Source organism: Parus major, chromosome 1 (assembly GCF_001522545.3).
Source record: "Parus major isolate Abel chromosome 1, Parus_major1.1, whole genome shotgun sequence".
NCBI classification, from domain to species: domain Eukaryota; kingdom Metazoa; phylum Chordata; class Aves; order Passeriformes; family Paridae; genus Parus; species Parus major.
In genome coordinates, this window is record NC_031768.1 from 38,228,323 (window position 1) to 38,254,375 (window position 26,053).

General features: G+C 40.9%; 2 protein-coding genes across 5 annotated transcripts in view; one reads left to right on the forward strand and one right to left on the reverse strand.

Moving 5' to 3' along the window:
- GGACT (gamma-glutamylamine cyclotransferase) overlaps positions 1-5,174 on the forward strand; it is a 28,540-nt gene extending 23,366 nt beyond the window's left edge. For 3 of the 4 annotated variants that reach the window (XM_015631147.1, XM_015631176.2, XM_015631157.2), the window contains one exon: positions 1,900-5,174. In XM_015631147.1, coding sequence (XP_015486633.1) covers positions 1,917-2,390 — 474 coding nt within the window. In that variant the 5' untranslated portion in view covers positions 1,900-1,916 and the 3' untranslated portion in view covers positions 2,391-5,174. Of the gene's footprint in view, positions 1-1,417; positions 1,584-1,899 lie in introns of all 4 variants that reach the window. The other variant, XM_015631167.2, reaches the window with a different exon arrangement.
- PCCA (propionyl-CoA carboxylase subunit alpha) overlaps positions 4,909-26,053 on the reverse strand; it is a 274,019-nt gene continuing 252,874 nt past the window's right edge. The window contains exons 22-24 of the mRNA XM_015631135.3: positions 20,946-21,086; positions 8,578-8,655; positions 4,909-5,261 (exon numbers count right to left, since the gene is read on the reverse strand). Of these exons, the coding sequence (XP_015486621.1) occupies positions 5,193-5,261; positions 8,578-8,655; positions 20,946-21,086 (288 nt within the window). The 3' untranslated portion in view covers positions 4,909-5,192. The remainder of the gene's footprint in view (positions 5,262-8,577; positions 8,656-20,945; positions 21,087-26,053) is intronic.

Below are 26,053 nucleotides of genomic sequence, written 5' to 3' on the forward strand. Positions count from 1 at the left end.
TCCTTTGTTGCTCTTGAATTCTGTGGACCCTGCTCTAGGATGATGGGTGTCTTTCTTTAAATGGGTGATGTTTCTCAACAGCCAGCTGCTGTGCCATCAGAAACAGGGAAGTTGTTTTCACCAGTTTCAGGAAATGGTGACACTGTTCTCTGTGAACTTTTTGGAAGCTTATCTCCAGCTGTACAGTAGGGACAGAGCTTTTGTTTAATGGAAATGAAGCGTATCTTTTTCTTACAGATGCACCACTCACTATAGAGCTTTTTATGTGCGTTTCAGGTTTCCCTTTTTATTTTTTAACTTATTAACTCTGACAAGTAACCTCTTGGTTGTGAACAATTTAATTCACAATTCATTTTTCTGATTCAAAGTGGACATGAGTGCCCTAATCCCCTAATGGGAATTAATTGCATGTTTCAATGCTTAACTCTGATCCTTTCTCAATCCCCACTGGGACAAGTTTCTTCCTGAAGGATCCGTGTTTGTTATTCAAAACACAATCTGAAAGGTAATGATTTTTCTTATAAAAGAGACTCGGGCCGACTGAATATTAATGCTCTTTTTATTGTGAGGGAATGAGCTGCATCCAAGAAAAAACCTCGTTTATGTCATGAAGGATAAACTACTCTGAAGTATATCTGATAAAATACAGGGAAAAAATCAGTGTGTTCTTATTCCCCTAAGTGAAAGCAGTTTGCCAGTAAATGAAGGCACACACTGTTTTTGCTTGGAAAGCTGTATTTTGATACAGAGAAAAACTGTTTGCTTCACCAAAGGGGAAATTGCTTGGCTACTGAGGATTTTTAAATGACACTGTTCTCGGCCAGCAACACACCCTTTTGGATAACTGACCTAACCTAACAGTTTACTAAAATAAGGGTAAATTGCAGAAAATAGATTAAATTTCTACTTCCAGTCTGGTTTTAAATATTTCTTGAACTTGAAATACATTATTTAATGACACCCTTTCTGAGAGGAGCTGCACGGGCTTCTCTGATATCGGGTGTCTATCCCAGCCAGATGACTGCGGATGAGACAGGCTCTGCCCAGTCAGTGACCACAGGTAAAATGTGGGAAAACATCACAGTGCAGGAACTGCTTCTACCCCTACAGAAATGATGGAGGACAAACGGCACAGTGTGAAAAAATAATGCAGGAACTATGAAGGTACCTTCTCCCCCATTACATTTCAGTAAAGCCAGTCTTTTATCCCATTTAAACCAATTTTGAGTGTTTCATGCTCACAGATAAAACAAATGGTCATTCAGGGTCTGTTTTCAAGAGGGAGCTCACACATGTGCAGACCAGCTACTTGAGGTGATTTAGCACTTTGGGGTGTCTGTCTGGGGAAGAGAGGAGGAACATGGCCTTACCTGGTCTCTCTGCCAGCAGTCTTCCAGTTTCTCTCCTGGCCCCACAGCTTGCTGTTCAGCATTTATCTGTCACTCAGCAAGGAGGACCTCAGGACTGGCATTATTGCAAATCCACCAGCACATCCATGAGATGAATCCACGCCAGGTTCCACTTGCTTTTGGGAGTCACTGAGCACGACACCACACACTAGCTGCAGCACAGCTCCCATAATGGTGAGAGAGAGAGAAAAATTAAGAAAGATTTAGAGCTTTTCTTGGGGGTTAGGGATATGTTGGCTGATGGTTGGGATTCCTTAGAGAATGTTAATTTGGTTACAGCAAAGAACTGCAAAAGGCTGACTTTCTTCTAGTCTCTGTTTTTCACTGATGCAGTTGTCTGGAAAGTTTCAAGATACTTGAATTGAGTATGATACTTAAATGTGGTATTGGACTAAGAGACCACTTTTGCACGTGCTCAAACAACTCTTTGTGTTGGAGGTGCCTTGGCAGGGCACTGGCCCCGTGAGTAATGTACTTCTTTGTCTTTCAGCGCCTTTTGCAAGTACGATGGCCCGTGTCTTCGTCTACGGCACGCTCAAGAAGGGCCAGCCCAACTACAAGCACATGATCAACACGGCCAAAGGCCTGGCAAAATTCCAAGGAAGGGGCCGCACAGTGGAGAAGTACCCGCTGGTGATTGCAGGGAAATACAATATTCCTTACATGCTGAACATCCCGGGGACAGGCCACCACATTGCTGGGGAGATTTACTCTGTCGACGAGCAGATGCTGCAGTTCCTGGATGAGTTTGAGTGCTGCCCAGACATGTACCAGCGCACCCTGATGAGAATCCAAGTGGTGGAGTGGGAAGGGAAGGGCGGCGCGGGAGAGGCGCGGGCAGCGGCCGACGGCGTCCTGGAGTGCTTCGTGTATAGCACGGCCACGTACCCGCCCGAATGGGTCGGGCTCCCCTACTATGACAGTTACGACTCCTCGGGGAAGCACGGCCTCTCCTACGTCCTACGGGAAAGCCGGGAATAGAAACGGGAGGTGACGCGGCCCGGCCGAAGACATAGTGCTAAGCAGGTGTTGCTCGGTAACCTTTCCAGGAAAGCTGTAATACCTTGTTATTAAAATGCAGGAGCTCTTGTAACCCTCCCAACCCAGCAGCCTTGGCACTAGTGTTGAAGCCCTGTAGGCCCAGAGCTGCAGACTCCTCCCCAGGCAGTCAGTGTCTTCCTGAACCCCACAGCCTGCTGCAGGTAACTGGGTTTGCACCAGGTATGATATAACTGTATGTGCACACTGGGTCTGTGGTCTAATTATTCCCTCAACTTCCCCCTTTGCCTTGGTGCATAATAATGGAAGTCAATGAAAGGCAGAGGAACAGATTAATTTTTCTTTTACCCTGAATTGACAAATTTTCTTGCACTAATATCTGAAACTGATTTAAATGTCTGCAAAGTAAAGCACAACTCCTATTGAATATTGACTTGTAATGGGTTTAGTAGGCTACTGCATGTAAACAGGGAAAGCTGATGAGATAACTTGGTGCTTCTAGACAAATAGGAAATTGCTGGAGAAAATGTAAAGGTCATTCTTACTCTGCATTGCAGTGGGATGTTTTCTGAACTGGAAAGGTGTATTTTTAAACCATGTTTAGTTTTAAAAGGCACTGTCAAGAAATACTGAGAATATATAAGAGAGTTACATTTAAAATTGTATTTTTAATTTTACATTCTAAGCACTTGGGGTTCCACTTCCATTCACTGTGTGACTGTAGGATTTGGGGGCCTGTGTGTCTATGTGTGTGTGTGTGTGTCTGTTTTGGGGGATGTGGGGGCTGTTGGGGACCAGGAAAAGCAAACATACACTGGAGCTGTCGTGAGCACTTACTGTCAAGATGACTTTTTGCCAAACATTTTAATGCACGTCTTGCAACCATATGCAAACTGAGTTTCCTAATGGGGGAAAAAAAATTATATACATTATAAAAATATCCAAAGGACCTGTATTATGATTATTGCAACATTTAAATTGGGGGAAAAATACATAAAGAAGACTGTTGTGCCCCTGACCCAACCAACTGTGCTGGTTTCTGTACAATCTGGGAAAATTGTGGCTGTCTGTTGTTACACTCCTGTGCCTTATATTTTCCTTCAGCTGCAGTGTCTGGTACAGATAGACTGTACAGTAGCCAGAGCTGCCAAAGGGATGGGAGCAGGCATTGTATGCCATGCAGTGAGCCATCAAATGCAGCAAGGATACAATTAAAAACAATACAGTACTTTTACTTCTTTACTACTGCCAGTAGCCCTGTGATGGCCAGAGGAGATCCAGGGTAGGGAATCAGCCTAAACTTCAGCAGTGGTAGGCACTGCAGCATCTCATTTAGAAAAGCTTTTATGTTGCTGCAATAAGCAAAACAAGTAACTTGATAGTAGAACACGTGTGTCTCTTTACAATACTTGTTTGTTTAGGACAACCCGCAGAGACTGAACTGTGCTCCCTTGGGAAGGGGTAAGATGGCAGTAAGGAGACCTGTAAGGAGATCTGCAGGGTCTCTGCCTCAGTTTCTCCAACAGCAAAAGCATTCATTTTCCTGGAAGGCAGGTACTATCCAAACACTCTCCTTACTCACCTTGATGAGTTTTATAAACTAATTCCCTAAGCAGATACCTGAACTACATTTCCCCCCTTGGCCATGTGATGTAGTTAATTAGCAGTGTCTCAAGAACAGGAAGAATGCCTCTTCAGTCAGAAATTCCAAGCAGAATCAAACTTTCCTGGTTGAACATGAGTTACCAGCCCTGTAATCGACTGTTTTCATCCTTCACCTTCCAGTGAAGAGCCCAGGAACCTCTGGCCACAGGGTTTCTCTCTGGGAAGCAGCAGGACTCTGCACACCCTAGGCAACAAAATGAGAGCACACCCGCTCCACTCCGGGGCAGTGGTAAAGGTCCCTTTGTCTCCCTTTCCTGTAAGCATTCAGAAGTCCTGCTATTTGCTCTTAGCAGTACTTTGGGGCGGCTAAAGAGCTCTGAAACAGTGCCAGATCTTTCTGTAAAGACATGCAGTAATCAATATCAAGAAGATAAGGGTGGGGAAATTGAGTATGGAGTTCAAAAACAAAGAAGACAATTCCCTTACAACTTTAAATAAAAACATATGAGAAATATCTGCACTAGCAAAATAAAGCCTCAAATCTGTAATTTAAAACTAATCTATGCAAAGCATTAAAATACAATAATATATAAGTATTTATAATATATAATAATTGTATAATAATTTATTATTTGTTAATAAATAATAATTCAATAAAAGCATATCCTAATTTGAAATAAATCTGATCAGAATTTAAGCCATTGGTGGTACTTGTGCAGCACTTATACAGAGTAAAGGAGAACTGCTCAGTTTGCTCACTGGTTAATTTTTCATTCTTGCCAGCCATTCTGTACAGCCTGGCTGGGGCCTCAAACCAGGGACGTTGCTGTGGAGAAGACAAATCAGATTTTTGGCTTTTGTTGTGTTTTCTTTTTTTTTTTTAAAAAAAAGAGGCTTTTCCTGTTTCAAAGCAGAAATAGTATTTTATTGATTTTATTTGATCCTGAAAAATCAAAGCATTACAAAGGTTATGTACAAGTATTTCTGGAAGTAAAAATCTGGGATCTGTTGCCAAGATTGAACATCTGTGTTTGCTGTCTTAACCACTGATACAGTAAATATGCCTGTATAAAATCTCGTGCATAGTACTGTCCGTTTTCTGTGCTGAATTGTCTTAATGTTACTTTACAGATAAGAATAATAAAGGCTTAGTTAATTCAACAGTGTGGAAGCAAGCTTTCATTCCAGTTCCACCAGCAGATCTTCTTCTCCAACGGTGTCACCAGCTTTGCAGTGCACAGCTTTCACCTAGGGTACAGAAAGAGCAGAATTTAAACCCTTCCTCGATAGCCTGGTGAAATAAATGGCTTGGCTGACGTGGCCTGTATTGCACAGAGCGTTGTGTCTGCACGCACGGGGTGATGGCCACTGTGCAGCCCGAGGACACCGCAGCGACACAGAGCCACCTGTGCTGCAAAGGCCTCCAGAGCAGTTGAGCACTTGACCTGCAGTGCTCAGAGCCCAGCTGAGCTCTGTGTAACAGTGCTTGACAAATGGTGTCCAACCCCACCAGGGTATTCAGGCACCTACCATCAGCTGGTTTGCTTGCAGCAGAGGTGCTTGAGGACCTGAAGTCAAATGGAGATGCCATTTCTTGAAATTAAAAAGCACCTTTTTTCAGCTGGTTGCACTGCTGTTTATTTGTTTTACATAGAGGACAGGCTGATTCCTCAATACTCATACTGGGACGTTGCAATGAAAGATTTCACCATTTCTTTAATTACAGTTTTCACACATAGCAGAATCTTGGAACTGCAGCCATTGAAGTGGGTTTCTCTCAATCAACAGAGAGTTGGGATAGATGATTCAAACCTGAATTGGGATCCTTTAACATAACTGAATTTGGCAATGGGCTACCACTGTCAAATAAGTGCAGCTGTATCTGTAGATGAATTACATACTCCCATGCAGATTCCTGAGTTTTAAAACACTGACATCTTACACTAGTCCCTCATTTCCTCTATAAAAGGCTGCAACATGTTTGAATTCCCTTTCAGCACATGAAGCAATAGAAAATATTTGAAGCTGTATAGTTTGCTTCCAGTATTAATTCAGAGCTCACACTGACATGCCCAAATCCTTGTTCAGCAGATAGCTCATTTTAATCATCCAAACACTACGCAGGGCTCCTGAAGGAAATGCACAGCATACCCCAAGTACCAGGCTGTGATGGACACGCTATTGCCCACATCCATGTTTGACAGTCTAAAGCCACGCGAGCTGTAAGCAGATCTCTGCCTCTGTAGTACAGGCACACTCACAGCACTGCTCCAGAAATGATGCTGAGCACGGGCAAAGACAGCGTGATACGTACAAACAAGGGCTTTATTTCTAAATGAGTAGCTGGGCAGTGTACCCAATCACTGAGCCTCAATCTTCTAGGAGATGAAAGCAGTGTGAAAAACATTCTACCCCTTGATTTTCTTTTCCTACAAAGCCAAGGTTCAGCAAACATCAGAGCTAACCGGTGTTTCAAACTCCCCAGCGATTTCTGCCGTGCAGCGGGGCCGGCTCCTTGTCCTGACCCAGGCACAGCTGTCCTGTAGAAGACAGGGGGCTCACCAGTTCCTCTCCAGCTTTCTCTCATTTTTAAACCACCTGCAGCTGGAGTAAACTTGAAGTAGATAAAAACAAGCCACTTTTCTCACAGTTACAAACAGGAAGATGGGGTTTGATACTGAAAAGGAATTCAAGTCAGGAATGAAAATGGGAATGTCTTCCAGCTGAAGACAAATGAACTGAGTTTCAAAACACAGTTTCAAAGCACCAAAACATGGACTAACAGCCTGTGCCAAACATCCCATTCCTGTGGAGAGGCCAAGTTATTTTAGCACTCAGAGCCACGACATTGCACTGAAGAACAGGCTGAATTCTGTTTAGCAGCTTCATTTCTGCACAGCCCAAAACTTTTGTACTTATTCAAATTCTTAACATTCTAAAGGTCAAATAATGTGCTTGCTATTAAAATGGGCATGCCAAGGGGACATTGCAACGCACACATGAGGCCCCCTGAATGGCCTGTGCACCTTTCACATCCTACCTTGGAGGATTAATGGACCAAACACAAGTTTTGTGGCATCTGTACTGAGAAAGTGGGAAATATTTATTATTAGGAGAAGTTCAAGCAGGATTGTAATGACAGACCCATGGATTGCAGAACACCTTGGTGGGAAAGGGAAGGATAAAGTGAAAAATAGATGGGGTAGGTGGGAGAGGGAATGGCATTTTAATTACAAATATGACTTAAAACCAGTGGATGCAAAGAGTGGCAATAAGGGGTTAAATAACAGCAGACGAAAAACTAAAGGCTTGGAAATATTAATCAAGTGAGAAAATAAATTATATAGAAATTAATGCATGAAATAAAATAATGAAGTGGTAATGTTAGAGCAAAAGCAAAAGGAACATATTCCTTCTCTCAGTACTTTTTTCTCTTGAGACCCAATTTTGCACTGGATGCACTGGAAGAGGCAAGTCCTGGGACCCAGCCTCGGTGACAATTTTAGAGCTGTGCCAAAAAAGCGTTTCTTGTAAACACACAAACAGTCCTTGGCATTGAGAGCCATCCTGAGATCTCAGCGAACCTTGCCAGTGGCAAACCCCGTCCCGGCCCGCAGGCTCAGGCTCCCTGCTGCCTCCATGAGGGTGAGGGCTCCTGCCCTGGTGTTTGTGCCTCAGAGAGAGCAGAGGGGCTTGGGCCAGGCAGAGATGGGCTAGGGCAGGTTAGGAAATATGCAAGAGAGGAGAATATATAATCCAGATCCAGACTATGCTCTCCCATTGGAAAGGATGGATCTGGGCCCCACATCTAGGTGATGTTTTCAGGCTATGAATTATAATCTGACACAGGGATGCTCTGAAGTCCCAACTTGAGGTCTGACAGTCCTCAGACCAACTGGGGTTTAGGGCATGCCCTTGTCACATAAGCTTAACCAGTTCCCTGCCCAGAGTGCTGGTTTTGGCACATCCTACACTGTAACCAAGTCCCAGCTCCAGGGCTGCAACGTTGATTCCCCAGAAGCAGGACAGCCTAATGCATAACCTTGCAAAGCTTAACAAATGTGCAGATCTAGGCTTGATATTTAACAGTTACAATAATAAAAAACTGCTGGTTTTTTCTGTCCTGCAAAAGCACTTTCTATGCCTTGTTCTGGGTGTTTTTTTTTAAATGTCAAATTATTTGCCATTAAATAATTAACTGGCAAAGAGAGCTCTCTTCTTCAGTTGCTGTCTGGAAAGATGAAATTTGGAGAAATGGTCTGCAACACCTTTCAATTCAATCTGGCATTGTAACATCACAGAAAACAAATCACTTAGGAGAAAGAGAGTTACATGAATTTCTGAAGCCAGTAAAACTATTTCCTGCTGTGCTATCTAAGGCTCGGAACTACTTAACAGCATTCACAGCAGATGCAAATGTTACAAAATTAAAGACACCTCACTTTGAAAGACTTACAACAATCAGACTTAATTCCTTAACAACCAGAATCCTCCTTTTTTCCTTTCTAAATTCTATCCTGTTTGACAAGTTGCATATGGTTTTAAGTGACCTAAGGTGGCTTACCTTGCCTGTTTTAGCAGCAATCATACTGTTCTGCATTTTCATTGCTTCAATTACACAAATCTCTTGACCTTCTGAAACCTGGTGAAATTCAAGCAGTACAAAATGAGGACAGAGGATTTGAAATGTTCTAAGTGTGATGATTCTTATGGAAAATAAAAGGATTATTTCATTAAATGCTATAAAGACTTCCAAGACACAAGTCAAGTCAGCCAGTTACACAGTCACAACAGAAATGACAATCACAAAACTGGCAGCAAAATAGGGGGGAAAAAAATCACCTGCTTAAAACTATCACCCCAAGCAAACTTAAAAGACTTCTCTCCCATCCCATCCATCCACAATTCTACAGTTCACACCACCACACTTCCACATCAATTAAATGCAGAGCAAAATTTAATTTGTGTATTTTTGGTCGGGGAACTTCTGCTTTGCTTCCCTGGCACAGGGCCCACAGATACTCATACTGATTCAGAAGCCAAAGGTTCCTTGGCAGCTGTGTCTGGGGGAGCTTGGGCTGGAAGGTCCAGCAATAAATACCCAGTGGGCTGATGCTGAGGAGAATGTCACACCTCTGCACATGGCAGCCTTTGATGGTGGCTGATGACTTTGGACTGACAGAAAGGAGCACATCACTGGGGAGCCACCAGCTCTCATCCATAGGGGAGGCACCATGGAGACAAATGCATTACTTTCACCACAGCTCAGAGCTCTTAAAAGGAAACACTGAGGTTTCCTCTTCTTGTTTGTTTGTGTCCTCCCAATAGGCATGGGCAAGCTCAAGGTCACCAGGAAGCCACTGGGCTGCTCTGCTGGGCTCCCTGTGCCTCCCAGACAGGTCCTCCCTCCAATGTCTTGGACCACCTTGCACAGAGGAAACTGCCACTCAGGGCTTGGCAGTGGTTGTGGAGGCTGCCTAAACACGAGAGGCAAAACAGGATTTGGAATTTACCCAGTGGAACCCAGCCATCAGCTGGTCATTCCACAAAGACGATGCATGCCAGAGAGGAAGGGTGCCAGGACCTACATGCCAGGATTTAGGACCTGTACACTCCTATGGGATGCCTGGTTCCAAGTGCCCACTTCAAGTCTTTTCACTGGGCTCTTTTGCAGGTGGAGTCTGCTATTCCCTCATTACCCCAGCAAGTTTGGGCTGCTTTCACTCCGATGTCCAAATTTCATTAAACAGGGTAATCTGAAGCCTGCAGAAATCTGGTTTATGCAATGTTAAATGTGCCAGTGCCAACAAAATGTTTGTTTATATACACACATATATACACATAGATATATTTCTCTAATTATATGTAAAACTAATAATACATATTTAAGGACAAGTGTGTAATACTTTGGAGGAATATACTAACAGACAGAAGTGAAGTCAGAGATCAAATGTACATTGCATGAAGAACATTCCAAAAATTTAAGTAAAGCTGTTTTTTTCACTTAACTGACTGAAAAGCAGTCTGATATCTGCCTATGGATTCTGAGTAAAACAAAACAAAAACCATTACATTAAAAGGTGCTTACACACCCTTTCTCTGACAGATTGGCAACAACAGTATGAGAGGGCTTGGGAGGGTAAATATGGAAAGCATTTACTCTGGGAATATGGTGTACTGACTGGATACAGAGAATAACCAAAACCCAACATTTACGCTGCAGAAATTTCATCCTGAGCTTCAGGCAAGCACTTAAGTCGTTAGCAGGTGTCCAATTTGGTGAATAGTATCGAAGACTTGTTCTTTGTCCCCAGTTATTTCCCCTCTATTCCCTTTCCCTGTCTTTTGTCTCCTTCCTTCCACACCTGCTGCTCTGCCCATAGCCTAGTCCCAGCAGCTCACTCTTCCTTTCCTTTCTTCTTCTCCTCTTCTTTTCCCCACCTCATTACTTTTCTTCCATCTGCTCTGAACTTTCCAAACATTTCTGAGATTAAGAGGAAGAAATTAATATCAATTTTGGATTCAAAGAGAAGGAAAAAAAATCAGGCAAGAAAGTTTGTTGGAAGAGGGTTTCTTTTAAATAATGCTATTATTAAAATATGCATTTCAGAAACAACTTTGCCACCCTCTGGTTAAGCTCAGCTATCAGAGAGCCAAGAGCACAGGCCTCTAGAGGTTGCTGAAGATTGAGATGCTAAGGACAACAGATCTGAATTCAGTGGCCTAATTACAAGGCCACAAGAAACTCTCCTTGAGCAGTTACATTTAACTGTAACGGGGCTTCATCAGGAGGATGGTGTGCAAATGAACCAGTCAGCAATTATCTAAACAGAGTTCTGGAAACACATCTACGGGAAAAGTACAGAATTGTCCCAGTAGATCTAAAGTATGGTGCTAAAATGGCAGGAAGCGTTAGTGTTTGTGGGATGGAAATATCCCTTAATCTGAATTTCTTCTCAGTTTCCCCTCTTTCTCAAAAATAAAGTTTTTGTGTTTTATATAATGCCTGCTGGGTTGATGACAAAGGACACAGTGTCTGGGAAGGAAATAACCCCCTCGACCCACAAAATTTATAGTCCAAGTATCCAGTTAACATCTAGTCTTACTAATTTGAAAGGAAGGAGGCGCTTTCAGCAGGTACCACGTGTGAAAATGCCATGTCAGTACTTCTGATGATGTGCAATTTGTTGAAAATTGGTGCAAGTGTCACTTAAGCACAGAAGTTTAATTACTGTTCTTATGTTAAACCTTTACAGCTCCACTCATTGTGTTGAAAAGCGACAAATCCTAAAATGAGGCACTTGTATCTCTCTTTCCTCTTTTTCAGTCTTTTGGGCATTGTCCAATTTCTTTCACTCTGTAATTGCACATATCCTTTTGCCTGTTATTTAGCCTCCAAATGAAAACCACAGAGATGTGTACGAGTTCTTGCTGTCTAACTTATTTAAGGATTTATCTGGACCATTTTTAATGCTGCATTTTCATCATATAATTTATTGCTTTCAGTGGATGGTAAACCAGTGAAAACCACCATCTTTACATTTCCATTTAGAGAGGTCTCAGTGATGACCCAAATTTGTCAAAACAGGCAACTAAAATCAAACAAAAAAGCTCATGTATTTGAGCCAAGTAAAGTAAAAGGGCTCCTTTTCTTAAAATAAATTAATCTCAGGTATCTTTTTCACAGGGTTACACTACAGACAAATCGACCTTTACGTTGCTCAGTACATCAAAATAAATGAGTGATTAACTGCTAGACCTGCAGTCTGTATTTTAGCAGTTTATTTCTGCACGGTGCAGTTCAAAGTAGCTGTTCAGTTTTGTTCTCCAGAGAGTGAAAAGGAAAAAGAAACAGAAAAGAGAAAGGGGGGAAAAAAAAAATACTCTCGAGGAGGAGGGTACTTAACATCTCGATGCTGCTAACGATTGTAATGTGAATTTGGGAACAGTCAATGGTGCTGTTTGAGTAACTCGGGGACTGCACGGTGGTTGTTCTCTCTGCTGGCCAAAAGGTTACAGAGAGGACAGGGAACTGTCTCCGGTCATTTCCCAACCAAGCAACTCACGCCACGGGGTGGAAGCAGAATGTGAGAAGCAGCAACGCCGACCTGCTCTCATTGCACCTACGTGAGGACCACAAAGACTATCCCCACTCAGAGATAGGGCTCTTTAAAGCTCGGGAGCACGAAAAGACGGCGCACACCCGAGGGCATTGCTACCACGGGATCTTTGTGAATATGGTACACTTTCTGCAGACTTTTGTGCGTCATCGGATAAAGACTTAATGATTGTGACAGGACGTCTCCCATGTTAGGCTTACAAAATGGTCACAAGCCCCACAAGTCTTTCTGATAAACCCAATGGGCGCTGATGTATTTCCCCGCTCTCTGTCTAATTGGTGTAAAGTTTGCAGATCTGAATCACCGATCTTTTATCCAGCTTGCTGCGTCCTCTCCTTTGACATGAGGTCAGGGTTCACATTCGCATCCGATTATCGAAGTGGCACTCATTAACCGGCAGCCTGCCTCGCACCAAAATGAGTTCGCTGGAAGGGGAACTCGGCCCATTTACTCAGCAGATTTCAGCATTTTAAGGAGGCCTGAATGTCACACAGTATTGCTACGTTTTGAGGAGTTTCAGACATCTCCAGCTGATGATTAATTGTGAGTGATGGGAAATAAAATCCAGTAAAGCCAGCTGCTTGCCATGGTCGGCAAAATTACTATAATGGATATAGGCTGCCAATTTTCCAGTTTTACTGGCAAGTCTTCCAAGTGTAATTAAGGGAAGTTATAAATGATATGGAAATCTATCAAGTCCCATTTATTTTCAGAGGACTCTTTCCCCTGAGACTTTTATCTTCAAGCTTATAGTTTGCTTTGTTGTGCTAATGATTTAAACCACTTCTTATTTCTGATTAAAGCCCCCAATATCCTTCACAAGAAGTTACAGCCACTTTATTCAGAAGGATTTAAAGAAACAGAAGCCTTTTAAAAGTTGTGTTTGTAAGCTGTGCTGAGCTCCTACTTCCTCTGTGGAGGCGTAACAGAGCATCCTCCATCTTAGGCACCTCACTACCATCTGGATTTCCGCTTCTGACAAACTCTGGGGACTGGGAAAGATTTGGTGGGGAAGAAGGGAGAGAAGAGAGTGACTAATAATAATAATAATAAAAAAATATATCTAAAAACCCACTATCAACAAAACCCCAACTTGCCTCCCGACCCTAAACCCCCCAAAAACAAAGATCGTAGGTGCTGCTTAGACACCAGACATTTAGCACAGAGTGGTGTTGCTCACTAATGTTGTTTGATTTGGAATAAAAGCATGAAAATTATGTGCAAAGGCCTAAAATTGGAGATGTAAAGGATGACTGCACAGTATTCCATTTCTCAATTTCATCCTTCAGAGCCACAAAATGGGGGTGATACAGTTACTGGATGAGATTTACAGTAACAGCTGTGGTCTTCCCACACAAGGGAGGACCTTCTAATGGGCTAAGGTCTGTTTTGAACAGACGGGGAGTAGCAAAACAAGGTTCCCTATTAAGAGTGTGCAGTAATATTCCTGATAAAGAAAACGAGTAGTGGTAGTCAGATTGCTGTAAAAGACCTAAATCTCCTTTCACTGTTTAAAAAAAAAAACAAAAAGCAAAAAAAAAACCCCAGAGCTATTTTAGAAAGTGCTAACTGCTAAATAAATGAAAGATATGTAAATGTAAGGGTTTGTTTTCTTCTTTAATCTCCTCCCTACAAACTGTAAAGAATGCATAGGAACCAGTGCCAGGGGCATATGGCTTTCTCCTGTGCTGAACATTCATACAAAAGACAGGTTCATCAGTCATTGGAGTATCTGGATAAAAAATTAGCTCCTGATGGATGGTATTTAGAGCTTACCTGCTGCTAGTACATTACCAGAGAAGCACAGGTTTTGAAACCCACATGACATTAGAAACTGCAGACCATGAAATACCCCACGTGCAGGCGCGCTCATAATGTACGCCAGGTTATACAAAATAAGAAATAAGCTATTTAAACCCTCTGCCTAAAATTGGGCCCGCTGCAAGGAACCCTGGGTCAGCCCTACACAGGCCAATTAATGCACAGCATCTGCTGTATAGAAGCCGTGCATGAAGCACTTCCGAATGATTTCAGCAATTAAAAGAAAACTGTTTCCTGCCTGTTTTGACAGCAACTGTTTCAATGCAAGAGTGAGCACCAAATCATTGTGTGCAGCTGAAAAAATTAAGTCTCTTTTTTTTATCTTGTGAAAAGGAGGTGGGAGGGATGAAGATTTCTTACGGAATCGGATCGTTCTTTTGTTGTCCGACATTCTGTGTTTTTCTGCCAAATTAGACAGAAGGCTCCGAGGGTTTACGGGGCCCTCTACAGTATCACCTTCTGGTGCACTGTGGCTCCCTAAAAAGACGGATCAATATCAACCCTGCTGATTTGCCTACAAAAGTGAAAATCCCTCAATTACATTTTTAAGACCATTATATTTAGAACACAGGTGCTCTGATGCGTAACATTTTTAAGGCTCTTGAAGCTGAAGTGGAAAAAAAACAATGACAGCCCATAGCAAATAGGAGCTTAGATTTGGTTAAAAGTGAAGTGAGAGTTGTATTTTATTGATAATCTCCTTCCTCATCTTTGGGAAGACACCAGTAAACATCACTCACAATTTCCACCATACTGCAGCTTAAGTCCCTGTTGAACGTTTTAAGTGAAAAGGGACAATGCGAGTTAGTGTCATAGGAAAGAGTTATCCTTTCTCGTAGCCTTCTGCAAAATAATTGCAAATATGCATCTTGTTTATGTTTCTGCAAAATCACTGAGCAGTGAATTAAGTATGCATTCACTATTTATGAAGATACTGGGAATTTTGTTTATTTGTTTGTTTTTCAAACTTAGTCCATGCTATTATCATTCCCTTCCCAGATTTTTTTTTTCTCTCTGACTTGTTGGCAATCTGGCAGCCAGCATCCAACAAGAAAACAAATCAAGAGGAATTGGATGAGCAACAATTGCAATTCCTTGGCATTGTCCATTACCATGTAAAATAATTAGTGCAAGTTTTCTCTTCTTTCCAAATTAACTTTGAAACCAGAGCTACAGAACTGCAAATATAATTAGCAGCAATTAATAGTATTTGACAAACCATTACTAAACTTTTTTTGCCACACTCCTTTAACGAATGTATCTGAACATAGCACATCCCACATCTTCTGACCTCTGACTAAAGGGCACTGATGTCCCCCTGACAGCAATCAGCACTGGTCATTGCACTCCCACTTATCCAAAACACACTGCCCCAACTGTCTCTGCCATCCCAGGGAGCTGGGGAAGTGATATGCAGGTAGAGCACTTCTGGGGCTATTCTTCTGCTAACTCAGCCCAATCTGTATCAATCAATGTTTTTAGTAACAGCTAAAAAGTTGTTTATTACTTGAAAAGGCAAAGCACACAAAAATAATTTTAAAAATTGTATGAATTCAACTCAAAGGATTAGTAGCATTTTTCCCCCAGGAGGAAAGTCTAAAAATATTGACTATTTCTAACTCATCATAATAGGATTTTCTTCTTTATTACACCATATTTGAACACAAATCTCAGCCTGTGCAATTGCAGAAAATATATAATAAAATCTTTGTTCAATCAAATATTTAAAAAAAAATACATTAATATATTATGAACTATTATTATAGTTATTTTTTTTTCAATGTAACCACAGCTATTACTTGTGTTACCATGTGCAATATGAATGGAAAAATATTTGAACAGTTTTACTCTGGAAATTATACAACTGTGAAAAAGTTTTCGCTTCCTGTTTACCAACACAGATTTTTTTCCCCTAAAAGATAAACCCCAAGAAAATTGTCAAATACATAAAATCATAAAAGCTATGTAAGGTTTGTTATCATATTTTTTCAAGTTTGCAACTTCCCTTCAACTAACAAGTGGAGTTTATATTTGCTCTGAAGAACAACAGCAAGGAAATGAGGGAAAGGATAAGGAAAAACAACAAAAGGAAAAAAATGTTCATACACTAGAGAAAAGTAGTATTTGAATTAAATAGTATCTTACTAAATTATTGATATCCTATTTATCCAAACAGAATGTGGAACTTAAGCAAACATGTTTTTACTGTTTTAACCTGGATGTTGTTCCTCTGCTATGAATTCCAGTTAGTATAAGATTAAAAAAGAGATTTTTTTTTTTTAAAAAAAAAGGTTTTCTGGTCTGAATGGCAAATACGACTTTAAACAACACACAGATGCAACAATGGATGGCAACAGGTAATGTTAAAGCTTCACCTTTGTTTTCACAAAAATGAATGAAGTAGTGACAAACAGAATTTAGAAAGCTCTTTTGTTTTGTTTTTTAGTAGTGAGCATTTCAGCAGTAGAGGTCAAACAAAACATTTTTTCCCATAGCAAAAACTTCCCAGGCTTGTGAGATGGAAAATCAAGAATAAAGGTCTTTTTAAAAACTATTTTTCTAAAGAATAACAAGAGAAATTGAAAATAAAATGCATGCATCTGAACTGAAAGAAGAATGAAGTTTAAAACTTTTTTCTTTAATTACTTTTAAAAGGTAGAAACACAGCAATGTCTTTTGTAAGTTGTACAACTAAAAAAGCAGCCTTCAAGTCACCCAATTTTGAAATTACTGAGACAATTAGCATCTACATTTAACAGCTGACATTTTGGTAGAAGAAAGTTCATCCCATGCAGTATTAATGCTCATGGCTACACTAGCATCATTCTGAAATCATAAGGAATTTTTATATGAGAAAAGTACATTTTAAAAATTGCTTGAACGGTGATAATTTCCAAAACCTGGAGTAATCTTAACCTACTGGAAAGAGAGGAAATTTAGAAACTTTGGTGAAAATGATTAATTGTCCTCTTTCTTTAGCTGTAGTCCTCAAAGACTCAGCAATACTGGGGTGTTTACTCAGAGGTGCTTTCCTTTTCCATATTCAAGGGTAGGGGGAATCATTAAAGTAATCTAGACTGCCAGCTATTAGGCATTAGCTTACTGAGCAATGCTTAGCTTAGTAACCCACCTGTCCTGGCTAATGTTACTAAAAAGAGGAAACAACCAACAGAAACATACAGCTAAAAGAAAAACACCTTTGCATTCCTGGGACCCAGAAAACTGAAAAAGCAAAAACTATGTTCATAGGTGAAAATATAGCAAAGGCTTCAAGGCAGTTAGGACAGCTAAGATCTTTGTTTCTGTGGACAAATTTGGAATCAGTAGTGAGAACACTTTGGATGTGTTTCCTTTAGGAACAACAACATTGCTTTACCTGTGCAACCATTAGGATCTAGATGTTCCCCCACTCCTGCACTTTCAGTGCACAGAATCCTACATGCACAAAAACCACGCCAAACAACTCAACACAAAGAAGAATTATTCTCAAATGCCCACCCGTATCCTGCACTCTGAGTAAATAAAGGAATTTGTGCAGCTTTAGTAGTTTTTATGGTGCTGTCTTTGCGGCAGATGCAGTGAGATTAAAACCATGTGCAGTGCCATCTCTGCACTCTGGCATAAAAATCCTGCTGTGCACTACCAGGGTCAGCAAAAACAGAGTGAATTACTTGCCTGGACTCTTGAAGTCCAGTGGTTTCTCTGGCCCAATGGCACCATGAGGGACCAAAAAGTAATTCTCCCAAAACCAAATTTCATCCTAATGAACATGATCATTAACAACTACTTAGAAAACAAATACACAAACACTCTCATTCCCCAATAAGGGATATATTTCCTGTATTAATGGGACTGTGTTATCACGAGGAATGTAATCTAAATTTAAATCTTCTTTCCCTAAATAATATTAACCTTCTTTCTAGTCAGCCAGATTTCTGTTTCATTGTTTATGTTGCTTTCTGCTTCTGAGTGCCTTCATTGTGCTTCCAGGAATAACTGAGTGACAACTAATTACAGTCTTCTGATCACATGAAGGAAAATAAAGAAAGTAGAAAGTAACTAAAAACCCAAAGAAATTGGCAGCATCACAAGTTCTGCTTCTCTCTAAATGACAAACAGCACTTCCCCACTGTGTTACTAAAATCTACAGATCATCTTACAGACAAAAGAAAATAAATTCCTTGCATATGCAATATCTTTTGGCAAAAAATGAATTGAAAACTGCTTATCAGGCCAGCTGGATAGAGGATGCTCTCGCAATCTTCTATCAGCCTTCATCAGATCAAAATATTTCTCAGCAACAGCAGCCGAAAGAGAACACTATGCTTTAAGTAGAAACAATGACACATCGAGTGGGGAAAACTAACCCAGAGATCAGCACAGCCCTCTCGTTTGGCTACGGAAACATGGAGAGGGACTAACAAACGCCATATGCTTTACCTGACCGGGCGCAATGCCCTGGAGCTGAACCGTAGGCAATAAACACGAGTTTGCAAGCGCGGCCAGTCAGACAAAGATGAGGTGACCCTCTCTAGGCGCTTTTTCACCATTTGTAAAGTTACACCTGAAGGAGGGGGATGACAGCTCAGCTCCCCGCGCTGCTGACCGCTCTGAGAGTGTCTCTGTGAGCACAGGGACTGTGCTGCACTAACACTGTGGTGCACAGCTCACAGCTGAGGGCAAACAGTCTCAGAGTAGCTGTAACCTGACAGCTTTATTGCTAGCAGCAGCAACACCTGAGGGGAAGGACAGACAACTCCCTCACATTCTCCCAATTTTCAGCTGTGCTGTTTTCACGCACCGCACAAATCTGAGCTGCCAAACCCAGTGGCAAACACACAGAATAGGAGCTACTTAAATTCCCATTTCTCCAGTGCACTAAAGAAATTAAGACTTTTCCCAAGCAGTGCAACAAAAAGAGCTGTATTTATCAAGGAGCTACAGTTCCTGCCCATCATGCCTTCAGCAGCTGTAGTGGGTGAGCTGGTTTCTGACAGACAGCCAAGATGCGTAATCTGAATCCCACCATCCCACTGCTTATTCAGTGCCGATAGCTGATGTTACCCTCACTCGCTGGCTCGCTTTTTTTTTAACGTTTTGACACTAGTCCTGAAAAGGAAGGATTTAAGTTAAACCCTTTTCAATAACGCAAATGTGTTTTTTGCAATTAAAGCCACACAATTAGCAATGACAAGCTCAGGTCAGCAGAACATAGATTATGCTGTTCAAATGCTCTGCCACTCAGTGCCTCCAGCAAAAAGCTGCAGGAGAGGAGGAGAGAAAAAAAAAACCTCACACACATTATTTAACAACTTGTGCTCTGATGCACAGCACCACTTGTAGATTTGTGGAGGGAGGTTCATTTATTTATTTACTTAAAATCCCTTAGGCTCTGGCCTCCTTCTCCACTGATTGTATTCCTTCAAGACAGCAAGAACTATTCTTCAGGGCAAGAAGGCTGATAACATTTAGAATTAACCTCTCAAAAATAAATATCAAACAAAACTTTAAAGTCTCATAATCCTTGACTTAAAAATGTTTCCCTTAATTCTTCACAAAAAGAAAAGTATTTGCTTATGATCTCCCTCATTCAGCCACTTGCATTGCCCTAGACAAAGAAAGCAGATTCCTCTGTCCATGTCATGACATAAAGAATAATTTTAATTGAATTCTGTTCTTTTATTTTAAAGTATCTAAACTGTGTATGTGCATGTATAGATCACAAGAAAGCTAAGTGTAGAAGTTAAAAGAATTTCTAATTTTTTACCAGCTTAATTTAGATCTGTTTCCTCTGAAATGTCTTTATTTCATTACTACAAACATTGGTTCCTCCAGATCTTTTATATTAACATGATGCCTCTGTTTTCACTGTATACAGACAGAAACAACCTATATTTTAAAACCAAAGGTGGTATCATAGCAAAATATAAGCAAATTTTTCATTGATATAAATTGTGAACCCTGTGACTGAAGCTTCTGTCTGTATCAAAGTGCTACATACATGTTTATGGCATCCTTTATAACTAACAACAGTACTTTAAAATGAATATGCACAATCTGATTCAAATATTCCCGTGTCTGTAATCACTCCCTTGTTTTCAATGGTTATGAGAGATAAGGGCCTTGACCTTAGAAATAACATATGATACAATTTGGTAGAATTTCGTATAAAGCTGAGTTCAAGTCAATGTTTATAACACAACTTTAAACAAAAATTAGTTTCCAACTCAATGTGAGATACAGAGCGCTGGAAATCCCCAGACCAGCAACAGTATAATCCCTTGCCCTTCTGTATGGCAGGTTTATTCCTTCTGCAAGACAAGAAGACTACCTCATGAGCTTGGAAATTCCCAGCACAGAATTCCCAACTCATGTGCCTTGTAAAATGATAACACAGGGCTTCTTTAAAAAAAAAAAAAAAAAAAAAAAAAAAAGAAGAAAAATAAGAAAAAAAAAGGGTGAAGTCAAATACCTGTCCTAGATTTTTCCTAGTAATATTTTCATTACTTCAGGGCAGAAAACCAACAATTTCTTCCTGCTAGCACTAACAGCTTAGATAGAGATAGATAGACAGATAGATAGATAGATAGACAGACACACACACACACACACACACTCACTTATGTGCATTTACTTACAGTTTTCTCCCTGGTACCTGTCCTGCCCCTCAAGGTATTTGGGATACAAAACCAAGCTATCTCTTTGAGTTTCTGCTGTGGGCTTGTACCAGGCTGAATATTTTCCTTTTAAAGACAGTTTAAATTGAAATGGTTTTCCTTACTAGTTTTTATAATTCAAACTAAAAACAGCACACATCTTTCAGCACACTTTACTCTACAGGTGATTTAAAAAAACCCCACAAAAATAAACAAAACCAAAACAACAAAAAAAGCCCACACCAGACAGTGTGACCTGTAGTTTCAGTTGCACCAAGGCAAAATTTCTGTGGGATATATAATGAAAAGGCAGATATATAGATCACATTTCTTACCATGTCCCCAGGCTTGACAGAAACTGCCACCACTGTTCCAGGCATGGGAGATCTCAAAATGCTGGAGGTGTCCTCTGCTGCTTTCTCTGGCATGTACTTGCTCAGCTCCGCAGCAACCTTCGTCAGTATTTGCAATTTGTACTAAAGAATAGGAAGAGGACTGGTTTAGAAAACTGTACCTTGGTGAATTCCAGTCAATAACCTGCATTATTTCATGGCATGTTTTTATGTAATACATCTGTTAGCTGTTCTTCACAGGAGTATCTAAAAAACACTGTCTGAAATTTTCATTCAGAGTTTCATTTTCAGGATGTAGAAAGAAAAAATATGCAACCCCAGTCTGCAGGAAAGTGCACGTAAAACCAAAGAATCAAGTACAATAAAAGAGATGTCAGACTCATTTTAAAACTGGGGGTAGAGAGGGAAGATGCAAATTTAAAAACAAAAATGCCCTTATGCTTGCTGCACATTATCTTTGGTGGATAAGGAATATTGAGAGATTCTTTCCCAGTGCATTGATGAATTGGAAACTGACCTTCTGGGAAAGTCTGCCAGACTTTCAATGACATGACTGATTTTAAACATTGTGTTTATCTTTCAAACATTTCTTTTTACCATTTATTTAATGTTTGAAGTTAGTAATTTGCTCAGATCTTGCAATTAAAACCTATTAATTCAATTTAAATTCTGATTTTTCATGCATAACCAGAACAATCAAAGGCTGCTGTATTGAATATGCTTTATCTGCAATAAAACCTATTCAGCAGCCACTACCTATCTGGAGAAAGTATTGTTTTCTCTAGTATGCTTTATAACAATTAAAAACAGAGGGGAATATGACGACCCTCAGAGCATCCCTTTGAGCGAAACCTTTCGGAAGGCACATAAATGTTGCGTGAAGTGATTGGGGGGGCAGGGCTTTTAGGTGGTTTTTTTTTTATAACTCGCCATCAGTTGGCGAGCTGCCTGCCCTGAGATGGATGGACAGACGGACAGACGGCCGGCCATCAGCCGGGAGGGAGCGCACGGAGCCGGTAGATGGCAGCAGGTCTCTGTGTGACACTCCCGCCTCGCCAGGGCACAGCGAGCGAGGGCCAGCACCGCGCTTCATCAATAATTTAAACAAAGGTTTTTCATAATAAGCATCCGACGGACGGCATTTACAATTCAAATACGTATTTTGCTGATGTAAAGTTCAACACCTTGCTTGGAACAGTATGTTTTCCTCCAAAACAATTAGCTATTGTTTTATTAACAATAAAATGTCTTTACTTTTCATTTTTACGTGGACAGAAAAAATCCGATATCCTTATGGTGAAGGTAAAGGGGGAATCTACCTTCTGCTTCTGTAGGAAGCAGAACAAGGTATTCAGAAATACACGCAAAAGGTGATTAACTCTGCGGTGACATCTTTAAAATGCAGCTTTCAAAGCCGAATTAAAACAATATAACAGAGGATTATCATCCTTCAGAAACGGTGAGTGGACAGACAGTATTTTGTGAGATGAAGAGCGCAGCCATTCGCTCAGAAATACTCGCTCCTGAGCGGAAATAGAGGCAAATAGTTCCAAGAAGCGATCCTGCCCCCACGCCCCGGTGTCACAAAACATTGCCACAGCAGTGTTCCCTGAAGCTGCAAGTGGCACCCAAAGATTTGGGGGCCCGTTCCCAGCCGTGTGCCTCGCCACAATTGCCGGGGGAGAGCAGCACCATTTTGTACGCAGAAAGCAGCTTGAACTCCGAGCCTCCCGCAGGCACCATCGCGGCAATTCGGACCGTGGCACCGCCGGTTTCCATCCCAAAAGCCCGTCCCGGCTCCAGCCGCCGGCTCGGGGATGCTGCGGCTCCAGGAGCGAGGCACACGTGTGCGAGCACACACGGACACGCTCCCGCCTGCAGGGACAGGGCAGGCCATGCCTATAGGAGAAGCGGTGACATAAGCCGCAAATAGAATTGCAGCAGTGTGACAAGTCAAATAATAACATCTTATGCGTGTTTCTTTACTCTTGAGTGTCTGTTTTGCAATCAAGACATACAAGTGTCTGCCAGTTTCTGAAGGATATGATCCTTAAGTGAAATTACTGTGCAAATAAAAGCTTTTTACTCCTATTAAAATTCATCTGAGTCATAAGTGGCGAGGAAAAAAAGCTTGCAGAGTGTATTCTGCTGTCAATCTAATAAACATTCTGTGTAGAGGGACTATTTATCAAAGATAAATTGTACTTAAAAGTCCTTCATTAAATCTATGGGGGGGAATATAATTACAACAAATTGCACAGTTTCAGTATCCATGGTTGGTGTCTTCTTTGTACTCAGAGTTTGAAAATAAATTTAAAAAAAAAACAAGAAAGAAAGAAAAGAAAGAAAAAAGGAAGAACGCAGAAATAAGTTGTATTTGTGGATTGTATTGTTGCCTCTTGCAAGAGACTATTTTGATATGATTTCAAAGGATTAGGTTTAGATGCCATTTAGTTTTTTAAGCCACATTAAGACTCCTGAGCTGCTCAATTTCAAAATTTAAACTTGAAGAGAAAGCCAGACCTTCTGCATTCATCTAGGTTACAGTATTTCACAGGGGTTGAAATACAGAATTCCCTATGCACTTCACAACATTCAACAGTGGGGGAAAAACACATTCCTCAGTATGCTGCACTTTAAAGCTCAGTTCTCCACACCAAGCTAAAATATCCCTACCAAACATTGTTTTTACTATCTTTATAATTTTCATATCTTTTAGATTCCTTTCTCTGCAGGACTCCTGCTTTGCTTGGAGTGAGATGTAAGAGTCAGTACTCTCAAAGCTTTAAAACGCAGGTCTTTGTTATTGATGAGCTGTTCCTTTTCCTTTTGTATTTGTTTATTGTTCTTTAGTCTGTTTGGGGGATAAGCAAGTTACTGTAATCAAAAAGTAAAAAATAACAACAGTAAACTTCTGGGGAAAGGCCTATTTTGGCACAGTTGGTTCACAAATGACCTTTCAGAATATAAAAAGACAAAGCCACAAAGAAAGGTTCCTTCTCTAAGATTACCTTTGATGTGTTTCTGCTGCTGGCTGGACCCCACTAAATACCCGCATAAATATCTCTTTGTGATGCTGCTACTTATCCCTGGAGATGAGCTGTGGAGTGGGGTGGAGGGTGCTGTTCACCCAACCCAGGTGCCGCCAGCAGCTTGGTGAGTGCCAAGGACTCTCTGGAAGACCAAGTCAAACAACGCCCACCAGTGCTGCCACAACAAAGACAATTAAGAAAATACCACATATTTTCATTACATGACAAATGCTGCTGCTATGCCTTTGATTTAGCGAGAACAATGCTGAACATAGGAAGCAGAAGTTTTGATATGCTGCTGACCGAGCGCAGATGAGATTCTGATTTTCTTCCTTTATGCTCAGAAGGAGGAGATGGGAGAAAGAAGGGGGCGTAAATTGAGAAGGCTGGGTTATAAATAGAGACCAGGAGGTTTCCACTGGCCTAAACCAGAAGAAACATTTGTTGGGAGTCATAAATAGATTGCAGGTGGACTCAGAGCAGGAAAATCTGCTAGCCATCAGATCTATGCAGATGAGTAGTTGTCACCAGCCACTGCTCCACTCCACAGGGCTTCAAAGCCCAATTCTGCCAGCCAAAGTAAAGTCAATAAAGCAGCTCCAAAAGGAGCCATACAGCTTTGGATGGCACAAAACAGGTGTTTCTTTTCCACCAGACCACTGGAGTCCACAGTCAGTTGACAAAAATTATAGTAGGGAAAAGTGATGTTACTTAATAGTTTCCTAAGGGTAACAGCATCCTGTCCTACCTCTCCCACTAAATGAGTTGGATGTTTATGTAATCCAAAACTACCTCTTACAACCAAATCTCCATGACAAAAATAAGAATACAAAAAGGCACAATAATAGCAATTCAGGGTGGGGGAGAAGAAAGCAAATATAGTGAAAATTATACCTTGGGTTTAGTGGAATTTTTTTTGTGAGTACATTCCCTACTGATTCCCCATGTCAGTAAACAAGTAGACTGCTACAAAAGAGATGGTCAGGGCATATCTCGCCCCATCTGTGCTTAAAGACAAGTTCTGTAGTTTGCACAGATATGGTTCCCTTACCATATACATCAGAACATTGCAAATATTCACTAAAATGCTCAAAATGGCACTCTGTTACACCTCACATTCGTTTATTAAATACGATCTTCCCTGTACACTTGAAACTCATGTCCCCAGAAGCTGTAAATGTTCAAACTCCATTGGAGGTTTTATAGAGTAATTACTACCCATATGTTACTTACGTTAGTGTCTGGACTGCTGACCAGATGTGAATTTTCAGTATGCTTTACCTAAATGTTCAACCATGTTTTTCAAATGTCTGTCATTCCTGTGGTCAGAAGGGTGAAAATCTTACGTAGCTCAGATTTCAGTAGAGAAATTATCTGCTGTGTGTCTTCATTATTTTCACTAGCCTCACAGTCTCAGGTTTGGAACCAGTGAAATGTATGAACTGTGGTCACATAATTTCCCTTCAGTATTCCTAATCCACATCCTGACTCAAGTCACTTCACTGTTGTCACCTGTGGTTCGACGTCATCAATTCACACAGAGTAATTTATTCTGTGTTCAGTGGAAGCACTACCAAGCAATGTTCCAGTTCCAAACACAATGAGCACGCTGCCTTTTCATTAACCATTATACATGTCAACATCATGACCATATCCTTGCTTAGATTTCCACCACAGCATCTAAGCAGGAAAATGATGTATTTATTCCATATTACTCTACAGTGTTGGATGGACACCACCTTGTTTCAGTCAAGGATTCCTTACTGAACAAGGAGATAAATGACATTTAGCAAATCACAGAAGCCTTTTCCCCAGAGCTCTGAGTTCTAGAGCTAGTTTGTTTCCACAGGGTGGTGGTGAGGATTGGTGTTAACACCTGCACAAAGTAACAGCACTTTTAGTCTGGTGGAGGAGCAAACGCTCAAAACTCCTACAGAGACAGCTGATGAAAAAAAAATAACAGTAAGAAAAATGTCAAAACAGTCACAAAAATCATGAACCTCTAGTAGGAGCAAAAGGGAAAGGAAACGGAGAGGAGCCTCACCATCACGTTGCACA